Source organism: Bison bison, unplaced genomic scaffold (assembly GCF_000754665.1).
Source record: "Bison bison bison isolate TAMUID 2011002044 unplaced genomic scaffold, Bison_UMD1.0 scf7180017864487, whole genome shotgun sequence".
Lineage (NCBI taxonomy): Eukaryota > Metazoa > Chordata > Mammalia > Artiodactyla > Bovidae > Bison > Bison bison.
In genome coordinates this window covers 2,728,433-2,739,285 of record NW_011495047.1, presented here as the reverse complement: position 1 = coordinate 2,739,285, position 10,853 = coordinate 2,728,433, and the positions used below count along the sequence as shown (strand labels likewise).

At 41.5% G+C, this 10,853-nt stretch overlaps 1 protein-coding gene across 1 annotated transcript in view; it reads right to left on the bottom strand.

Annotated features, from left to right (window-relative positions):
- The window catches only part of RHAG (Rh-associated glycoprotein), a 20,854-nt gene extending 10,715 nt beyond the window's left edge, over positions 1-10,139 (bottom strand). The window contains exon 1 of the mRNA XM_010863036.1: positions 9,955-10,139. Coding sequence (XP_010861338.1) covers positions 9,955-10,117 — 163 coding nt within the window. The 5' untranslated portion in view covers positions 10,118-10,139. The remainder of the gene's footprint in view (positions 1-9,954) is intronic.
- Positions 10,140-10,853: the final 714 nt, after the last annotated feature.

Sequence of the window (10,853 nt, the reverse complement as noted above, 5' to 3'; positions counted from 1 at the left end):
CTGGGGGCTCCCCTTGTCTCTGTAGAGCTTTCCTGACTTTCCTTCCGACATAACTTGTATATCACATTTTTTTCAAACTTTGCAAGTTAAATCCGATGCACTAATCTGTAGCAGTGATCATACACCTGGAAGTGGATAAAGATGCTGTGTTTCCAAGGATTCCCAGTATTTGAAAAGGGCTGGTTGGAAGTATGGGAACTCACCCTACAGCCTTATTCCATGACAGATCCCAGGACAGGCAGAGGTTGGCATCATGTATTGAATCACAAGGGTCTTTTGGTGGTCTAGAAGCTAGTCTCATTTGTGCATGAGTTCAGCAAATGTTAAGAATAAAGACGATGAGAAAACCAGACCCAAACTTCTAATTCAGGCACACACAGCATCAGCCTTTTTTTGACCCCATCCAGGCAGTGAGTCTTTTGATCATTTTATTGTTCATTGGCTCCACCTCCCAAGAGAGTTGGTATGAGGAGGGTGAGAAGGGAAAAAATAAATTTCTGAAGATTCTCTTTCCTTAGCAGCTTTGAAGGAGGTCTCAGAGAGGAGAATGCTGCAGTCTTTTTTTCCTAGTGAGATAATGCATACTGGCAACAATTTGACTTATACCCACATGATTTTACCTGACTTATCAACAGGCAACTGTCAAATTGTTTGGCTTTGGAAATATAGGTGACTATATATATATATATATATATTTTTTTTTTTTCTTTACAAATTGTTTTTACCACTTTTTAATGTAAACGTTTGATTTAGGTCATAGTTGGAGTGGAGCTCAGAGAATATGCCTGACTTACTAACTTGCTATGATTTTATTAGACCTTTCTGAAACTCAGTTTTCCTCCTCTTTTAAAGAACAGTTTGAATTTGATGAAGTCTAACGTCTCTCCTAGCTCTACAACTTCCTTTGCTGATGTTTATTTTATTGATGCATAGTTGATTTACAATATTGTGTTAATTTCAAATGTACATATAACACAATAATTCATACCTGTCTGTCTATATTCTTTTTCAGATGTGCTCCCATCATAGGTTATTATAAGGGTTCCTTGTGCTGAACAATAGGTCTTTGTTGTTCATTTTACTTTGTTTTTAGATCAGACTCTAAGATCTAGGGAAATTAGATAATTTACTTATACTCACAAAGCTAAAATTAGAGTAAGAACCCAGTCTACTGACTTCACTGGGTTTTTTCATTACTTCAAGCTACTTTTCTAAAATTTTTTCTTTTTTACCCCCTAGAGTGCTCTTGTTCCTCCTACAGTCTGCTGATTTAAAAATATGGAGTAGCCAACTAATTTAAAAATTGGCTTAGCCAATTTTTAATGACTCACACTAGGAGGAATAATTCTTCAGATTCCATCCTTCTCCCCCTTTGGTGGTAAATCAGACATTTCCCCCCTTTATTTTTAATTTTTCTTATACAAATTTTTCATACCTACAGAAAAGTAGAAGACTAGTATAATGGACACAAATATATCTATCACCTAGATTTAACAGTTGTTAACATTTTGCTATGTACATGCTTCATCCCCTATTTTTTCTTGAAATATTTTGAAGTAAATAACAGACATGACATTTCACTTCTAAACACTTATGTATCCCTAAAAATTTAAGGACATTTTTCTACACAATCATAACACCATCATCATTCCTGGCAGAATAATCACAATTTATAATTATAATCTAGCACGTCATGTTCAGATTTCCCTAGTTGTCCCCAGAGTAGCTCTTACAGCTGATGGGAAACCAGATATGCTGTAGGAGGGAGGAATGTCCTGCGTTGACGGTGGTCCGATTTTTTTTTCTCCTGTAATCTCATGCTTGTTACTGCTTTTCGCCACAAGGGGGCCTAAGAACCTCAAGAAAGTGAAGTCGCTCAGTCGGGTCCGACTCTGCGACCCGGTGGACTGTAGCCCACTAGGCTCCTCCGTCCAAGGGATTCTCCAGGCAAGAGTACTGGAGTGGGTTGTCATTTTCTTCTCCAGGGGATCTTCCTGACCCAGGGATGGAACCCAGGTCTCCCGCATTGCAGGTAGAGGCTTTAACCTCTGAGCCACCAGGGCAGACCCCTAGAACCTCATCTATTATTTAAATTGCTAAAGAGAGCTTACAAAGTTGACTCAACAGATAATGATTCTGTATAAAAGGTATGGATAAAAAGGTTTATAAACAGTTAGGATGATGCATTATCTTTCATCCTGCTCTAGAAATTTATTTGTGGGTAAGCACTAGGGAGAGGGTCATCAAGTCAGTTTTATGGCGCAGTTCAATTATGCTGCATTAAAGGAATTCTTTATGGAAGGAAAAAGGTATTTCTTTACTGGTTGGAATTTCTGTGAAGTACTCTGACAGGTTTCAAGGACTGCCAAGTCTCATCTAAATCAGATATTCTCAATAGCTGGCAATTTTTAAAAATTGAATTATAATTGATTTAAAAAATTGTGTTGGTTTAAGGTACTGTGATTCACTTTTTTTTTTTTTCAGATTACATTCCATTATAGGTTTTTACAAGATATTGAGTCAGATTCCCTGTGCTATATAGTAAATCCTTGTTGCTTATTTATTTTAGGTAAAGCAGTTTTTATCTGTTAATTCCATACTCTTAATTTGTCCATTCCTCTCCTCTTCGGTAGCCATAAGTTTGTTTTCTGTGTCTGTGAGTCTGTATCTGTTTTGTATACAGATTCATTTGTATTATTTTTTAGATTCCATGCATAAGTGATGTCATATAGTATTTGTCTGTTTCTATCAATAGCAGGCAATTTTAGCCTCTAAAGTAAATTTGGCAATGTCTGGTAATTTTATTCTGTATTTTACTATCACATGTAGCTTGGACCAGGATATCTTTGAAAGCCCTGATAACTTTAAAATGTAATTGATGATTTCAACTCTCCTCTTCCACCACCAACCACAAACAAAATGAAACAGAGCCTTCTTTCCCCTCTACCTCCTGTACATGCCTGCTGCCTAGAATGTCCGCTCCTCCCCACACCCGACTTTTTTTTGGGGGGGGGGGCACTCTGTGTGGCTTGTAGGATCTTAGTTCCCTGACCAGGGATTGAACCTGGGGCCCGAGCAGTGAGAGCACTGAGTTCTAACCGCTGGACCTCTAGGCAATTCCTCCACCTCCGATGACCTCCAACGCTTCTTTACCTGGCCTACTTCCAGATGACTTTCAAGGACCAGGCGCTCTGCACAGTGCCGCTGGGCACGGCTGCAACACTGTGGGTGCCCCTCTGGTTTTAGTTCATGTGTTTATGTGCTTGTCTGTGCCCGTTTACCATTTATTCAGATAGACTGTTGAACGAGTACTGCCGGTAAGGCGTGCTTCCAGGGGAAAGTGAGTGCAAGCGTTAAGGTAGGAATCTCTAAATGGCCCGTTCCTTGGAGACCCAGCAGAAGGTTTGGCAACTCCAGCTTTTCCGGAGATGCCTAGTTTATGCAGGAATAAATGACTCACAGGTGAGGGCCGCTGAGAATTTGCCTCTTTGGGATTCTAGGGCTCTTATTCAGAGAAAGGATTCTTCTGGATCAGATAGTTAAAACTGTTCAACTCACTCTCGAATTAGAAGCTGGTTGGCTGGTTTGGTTTGGTTTGTTTGTTTTTTAATGACTGAGGGCTGGCAAGCTGTTTGCATGCAGATAGCGACTGGTTCTTCGTGAGTTCCAATCTTTTGAACCATCTGGGGTTCGTCCTGAACTTATCTTTTCTGAAAGTAGTATCCCAGTAGTGGTATCTTTCCTCCCCTACTTTCACATATTCTGTTTTTATATATTTCAAATATTTGGAAAAAATAGTACAATGAAGAGCTATGTACTGTTTCCCTAGATTTATCAGTTGCTAATGTTTTCTGTATTTGTTCTCTCTTTCCAGATATATCTCTCAAACCATTGAAAAGTATGAGATTTTGCCCTAAACCACTTCAGCGTGAATCTCCAAAGCAAAAGAGCATTGTTTTAAATAACCACAGTATTATCCTCACATCTAAAAATATAACATGGATACAGTAACATCCGATTTGGAATCTATATTTGAATTTATTTGACTGTTTCCCAATTGTACTTTTATAGGATTTTTTGACCCCCTTTATCTACTCAAGTTTCATATATTTTGTTTGTTATGTGTCTTTGTATGCATGCTCAGTCGCTCAACTCTTGTGACCCCATGGACTGTAGCCCTTCAGGCTCCTCTGTCCATGGGATTATCCCAGCAATACTGGAGTGGGTTGCCGTTTCGTCTTCCAGGGGATCTTCCCAATCTAGGGATCGAACCTGTGTCTCCTGCATCTCCTACACTGGCAGGTGGATTCTTCACCACTGAGTCACCTGAGAAGCCCTTATTACATGTCTTTAGACTCTTTTAATTTAGAGTCTCTCACCAGGCTTTTTTGGGTTTCCCTGTGGCTCAGCTGGTAAAGAATCCGCCTGCAATGAGGGAGACCTGGTTTCAATCCCTGGGTTGGGAAGATCCCCTGGAGAAGCAAAAGGCTACCCAATCCAGTATTCTGGCCTGGAGAATTCCATGGACTGTATAGTCCATGGGGTTGCAGTCAGACATGACTGAGCGACTTTCACTTCACTTCACACCATGCTTTTTACTGGTGGTATTGATTTGCCTTTAATATGGAATGTACCACAGTTTGCATTTGTTTATTTCACCAAAATTAGAATCAGACTATATATTTTTGGCAAGACTATGAATACAGATGGTGTTGTGCAATTGCCATTTCATCATACCAGGTAGCACATAATTTGTTTGTCGTACTACTGGTGATGATACATCAGACCACTTGCTTAAGACTGTTCTGCCAGATCGCTTCCTGTGGATATACCTTTCATCCTGAGTTGCCCAATCACTTTTTACCTAATTTTAGCAGTCATTGGTGAACCTTGCTAGAGTCAATTGTTACATTTTTTAATTTCAAAATTATAATTTTTGTATCTATTACTTCTTTTGTAATTAATTAGTTGGCATTTGTATATAAAGAACTCCAATCTGATCCCCTTACCCTGCTTTAGGGTATATTTCTATGGACTCAATGAAGCCTTTTTCCTTTGTTTCAGTGTGTTATAATCTATCATCATCACACTATTCTTATTCTTAAACCTCTGCTGCTGCTAAGTCGCTTCAGTCGTGTCCGACTCTGTGTGACCCCATAGATGGCAGCCCACCAGGCTCCGCTGTCCTTGGGATTCTCCAGGCAAGAACACTGGAGTGGGTTGCCATTTCCTTTTCCAATGCAGGAAAGTGAAAAGTGAAAGTGAAGTCGCTCTGCCGTGTCCGACTCTTAGCGACCCCATGGACTGCAGCCTACCAGGCTCCTACGTCCATGGGATTTTCCAGGCACGAGAACTGGAGTGGGTTGCCATTGCCCCCCAATTGAGCTAATTGGTGTTCTTTCCCGTAGGATCCTGTGTTCTCCTGACACATCCCCGTTAGTGTATGCCTGCTTGGTTTACCTTGTGCTTTCTTTGCCATGACCTGGAATGAGCCCCTCAGTGGAGAAGGTAGTTAGAAGCCAAGATTTCAGTTCTATTTCTACTCACTGCTTCCAGTTCTTTCACATAAACAAAACTGTTCAACTCAAAGGCAGCATACCAGAGGCCAGCATCTTATTGTTAGATTATAAAACACAGCATGTTAACTCAGTTATTGTAACAATTTCAGGTATCATTTAGAATAGAAGCAAATAATTTCCTAGGAATTGTCTTCTGGCACTTTTAGTAACCCTTTGCCTGTAACATATATCTAGATTGCTGAATCTCTTGTAATAAATGAACTGAAGGAGGAATTCTCTGGCAGTCCAGTGGTTAGAACTCGACACTCTCACTGCTGTGACCTGGATTCAGTCCCTGGCTGGGAACTAAGGTCCTGCAAGCCTTGTCGTGGCCAAACATGAGTAAATAAATAAATAAAATCTGAATAAATATAGGGACCTTCTTAAATGGAGATTTTAAAAATAAATCCTTGTACTAATCTGTTGCTGTATCTTCCGTACTTCTTCAAGTGTGATCAATGTACAATGTAACAAGGTCACACATGGACAAACGATCCACTCAGAGTGACAAGACAGGCTAATGGATTCTAATGTTTAACAGAGGATGAAGAATTCATTGATGTGGTTTTAATGTCCCATAAGCATTAAACACCTTGTGTTTGTAGAATTTCTAATAGTCTTTAAAGAGCCTTCTTCTTAAACTCTACTTTTCTCTAGTCTTTCTGCGTGTTAGCAAGGATTAGTTCATAGTCGTGTGCCTGCGAGCTCAGTCAGGTCCAACTCTTTGCGATTCCATGGACTCTAGCCCACCAGACTCCTCTGTCCGTGGCTTTTTCCAGGCAAGAGCACTGAGTGGGTTGTCATTCCCTCCTCCAGGGGACTTCCCACTCCGGGGGTTGAACCTGTATCTCCTGCGTCTCCTGCTTTGGCAGGTGGATTCTTTACCACTGAGCCTCAGCCACAGTCGGGCCTCATTTCTTGTCAAATTATTGGCCTCAACAAAGTGGTCAACTCTTTGCTGGGTGCCATGAAAGCCAAAACCATGGAGTCGAGCTAGTTTCTCTGGGGCCCGTCATTACGTGCCATGTGACGTCGGGTGTGCCACCCACTTCTGTGGTTGTGCCCTGGGATGGGTTCAGAGGCCAGGTCTCTGTGACCTCTCCCCTTTCTCGGCATTGCACAGCTGAATGCAGTAAGTGAGAGGCATGAATAAACTTATATTCAATTGAATTTGTTTCAAATGTAAATTAATATCCCACTTGATTTATTTTTAGAGCTTCCCTGGTGGCTCAGATGGCAAAGAATCTGCCTGCAATGCTGGAGACCTGGGTTCGAGCCCTGGGTTAGGAAGATCCTTTGGAGAAAGGCACGGCAACCCTGTCTAGCATTCTTGCCTGGAGAATCCCATGGACAGAGGAGCCTGCTGGGCGACAGTCACAAAAGAGTCAGACACAACACAGTGACTAACACACTGTTAGTGTGAAAAATTCATGACTTTCAGCATACTGCAATTGAGAACTCTCGTAATGCACTGTAAGCTTCTTAGATGGGAACTGAGCCTTTTCTGTCTTGAATCCCTGCGCTTGGCACAGTGCATGGTGCTAGGCTGCTGCTGCTGCTGCTAAGTCGCTTCAGTCATGTCCGACTCTCAGCGACCCCATAGACGGCAGCCCACCAGGCTCCCCCGTCCCTGGGATTCTCCAGGCAAGAACACTGGAGTGGGTTGCCATTTCCTTCTCTGGAGCATGAAAGTGAAAAGTGAAAGTGAAGTTGCTCAGTTGTGTCCAACTCTTAGCGACCCCATGGACTGCAGCCCACCAGGCTCCCCCGTTCATGGGATTTTCCAGGCAAGAGTACTGGAGTGGGGTGCTTGCCTTCTCCAATGGTGCTGGGCAGGCACTCTCAAATATTTGTTGACTTGAACTTTGCTTCTTAATTAGTGAATGTTTCATAAACTTCCCTCCAGTGACTTATGCTGTTACATAAGTTTGGTGTACATAGGTTGTTTTGAAATGTGGGGAAAAATATATACATGTAATCAGTAAAATCATGTCATTTCTAGGGCTGTTCTACAAAGTATTTTAACCAGTGAGAAGGTAGCTGAACTGGAAGATTAGCACTAGGTGGAATTTTACATCTTGAGAGCCACCTCACTGAAGAGAGAACTCTTTTCCCTTTTGCTTTATAATTTATTACAGGGTAGTGAATATACTTCCCTGTGCTAGATGACTAGGACTTTGCCCATTCTATATATAATAGTTTGCACCTGCTAATCCCAAACTCCCAGGCTATCCCTCCTTGACCTCTCTTCCTGCTCGGCAACCACAAGCCTGTTCTCTGTATCTGTGGACCTGTTAGAAAGGAGAACTTTGACTTGTATATAGACTGGGCTGTGGAGAGCACTTTGAATGCAAGAAGACTGTTTTCCATGTAAAATGTCACCTTGTCTTCTGGTTACTGCCTTTCTTCTGGGCTCCCAGGGGCCTCTATTGCTTGAATCCTCCCTCCTTTATCCTGGCCCCTGCCTGTGTCCCAGCCCTCCTGCCCTTACGGTGAGGAAGAGGTTGTGGTGTGTGTGTGTGTGTGTGTGTGTGTGTGTGTGTTGTTTCAAAGTACATTGATTGTTAATTATTATTATTATTGACAACTGTGACTTGATGTTTCCTCTGTAAAATGAAAAAGCACCCTGCTCTTGACATCATTCTTTTTTGATTCCTCTCTTGTTTTCGTGTATGATATAGCTGATATAATAGAAAATCCTGTGAGCAATACTTTCAAGTTGGAGCCAGAAGAATAGATGATGGAATGAAATGTACAGAAGCGCACAGAGATGAACAGAATTCTTTTCTGTTTTGGTGTTCTTGAACTTGCAAATTGTAAAATTCTTGCATCCCAAATCCTTTCGGATATCTCTGTAAAGAGAACTAGATGTGGACTCAGAGCCTCTGACTTACAGCCCTAACTGTATCCTTTACTTGAGATGGTGCATTTTGACTCAGCAACTCTAGGTCATAATTTCTACTCGAGAATGCCCCCCATTATATATGTTCCCTCAAAAAATGTAGAAATAAAAGAACAAATGTCACATTGTTTTTGAAAAGCTTAGAGATAGGCTGTAGAACTATAATAAATATTGCTATTAGAATAATTTAATACAATTTAACATTTAATAAATAATAAATTATTTATACCTCACTAAAAAACCAGTCTATATAATAGGATTATGTTACTTCCTCCCCCCCACCAGTTAACAAGGTGAGGAGTATGCCTGGCTCATCATAGGCAGTCAGTAAATGGTAATTATTATTGTTATACTAAATATTTCGTAACCTGTTCTTCCAAACTTGAAACTAAATCCTTTCTTTCTTTCAGTCGCCATTCCCAGGGAAGGGTTCTGCTTTTAAACTATGTTGGGTGCTCACAATTCTATTCTCATCTCAGAGGAACAGCCTTCCTTTCAGAATATTATAAAACCCTCAGTACAGCATTTCCAGGGCTTCCCTGGTGGCTCAGTGGTAAAGAATCTGCCTGCCAATGCAGGAGACGTGGGTTCCATCCCTCCGGTAGGAAAATACCCTGGAGAAGGAAATGGCAACCCAGTCCAGTATTCTTGCCTAGGAAACCCCATGGACAGAGGAGCCTGGTGAGTTGTGGCCATGGGGTCACAAAGAGTTGGTCATGACTTAGTGACTAAACAACAGTATCATTTATATCCTGTATCATCCTTAATATCCCTTCTTATACCTTAGGGCTCTCACATGAAATCCAGGTTCCCTTTCCCCATTACATTTTGTTTCTAGTTTCTCCTCCAAAGTTAACTCTTAAGTCTTTTTTTTCAGTGGGGGAGGGATATTTTTATACCTTGCAGAACTAGTAATCAAAGAAAAGGCAAGTCATTTACCTAAATGGGAAGGAAATCTAGAAAAGAGGGGATATATGTACACATATAACTGATTCACTTTGCCTCACGACAGAAACTAACACAATATTGTAGAGCAACTATGCTGCTGCTGCTGCTGCTAAGTCGCTTCAGTCGTGTCTGACTCTTCAGTCGTGTCTGACTCTGTGCGACCCCATAGACGGCAGCCCACCAGGCTCCCCTGTCCCTGGGATTCTCCAGGCAAGAACACTGGAGTGGGTTGCCATTTCCTTCTCCAAAGCAACTATACTCCAGTAAAACATTTTTTAAATTAAAAACAGAAAAAGAAGGTCAAAAATCGATCAATTAATTCAATTCTCAGCTGCTTGTTCTGATAGTTTCACACATACGGATTCTGTCCAAACACATGAACTGCAGAGACCAAATGTCCCAGCATAAACTTATATACCCTTAGCACTCAGAACTGTCACATAATTCTACAAGGGGCTCCAATGTAGAGCGCTACAGGTTACAATATCCACAGACCTCCCATTCTGAGAACCCAAAAATGTACGATAAGAAGCACGGCTCACTCACGGGGATACGATTCCATGGTTTTCTCCACGTCCATGGCAGCTGACTCAGTCTCGTTGGGATTCCTGGAAGTGTTCACACTCGTTTCATACTGAACAAATAATGCAAATAAAACAATCATGACAACTTCCAGGCCAATGGCCATGAGAGGGAACTTGAACCTCATGTTTGTGGCAAAGGACAGAGGCACACTGAGGCTTCCCGGGCTGTGGGAGGCTGATAAGGCAGAGGGGCTGCGCTGCGTGTGGAATTAGGCTATAAGCTCAAGGCACTCCAGTGACGCTGCAAGAAAAAAAAGGGGCAAGACTGGTGAAAACGCCCATCCACTGGAGAAAACTGTGCTCTGTAATCAGATTGCTGTAAATGCTGGTTTGAAGAAAATATGGTGTAGATTGACAGCAGCCCACTGACAGAAATGATCCTTTGCACACAGTGTCTAAACTCTTTTTTCTTTCTATTACATTTTAAAATTAAAAATGCTGTATACCAAAATGATTAAGTGTTATATATATATATATATTTACATACATCAAAGTATATATAAGTCCCTTGGAGAACAAGGATATCAAACCAGTCAATCTTAAAGGAAATCAACCCTGAATATTCATTGGAAGATCAGTTAAGTTCAGTTCAGTCACTCAGTTGTGTCCAACTCTTTGCGACCCCGTGGACTGTAGCACTCCAGGCCTCCCTGTCCATCACCACCTCCCGGAGTTTACTCAAACTCATGTACATTGAGTCAGTGATGCCATCTAACCATCTCATCCCCTGTCACCCACTTCTCCTCCTGCCCTCAATCTTTCCCAGCATCAAGGTCTTTTCAAATGAGTCAGTTCTTTGCATCAGGTGGCCAAAGTATTGGAGTTTCAGCTTCAGCATCAGTCCTTCCAATGTATATTCAG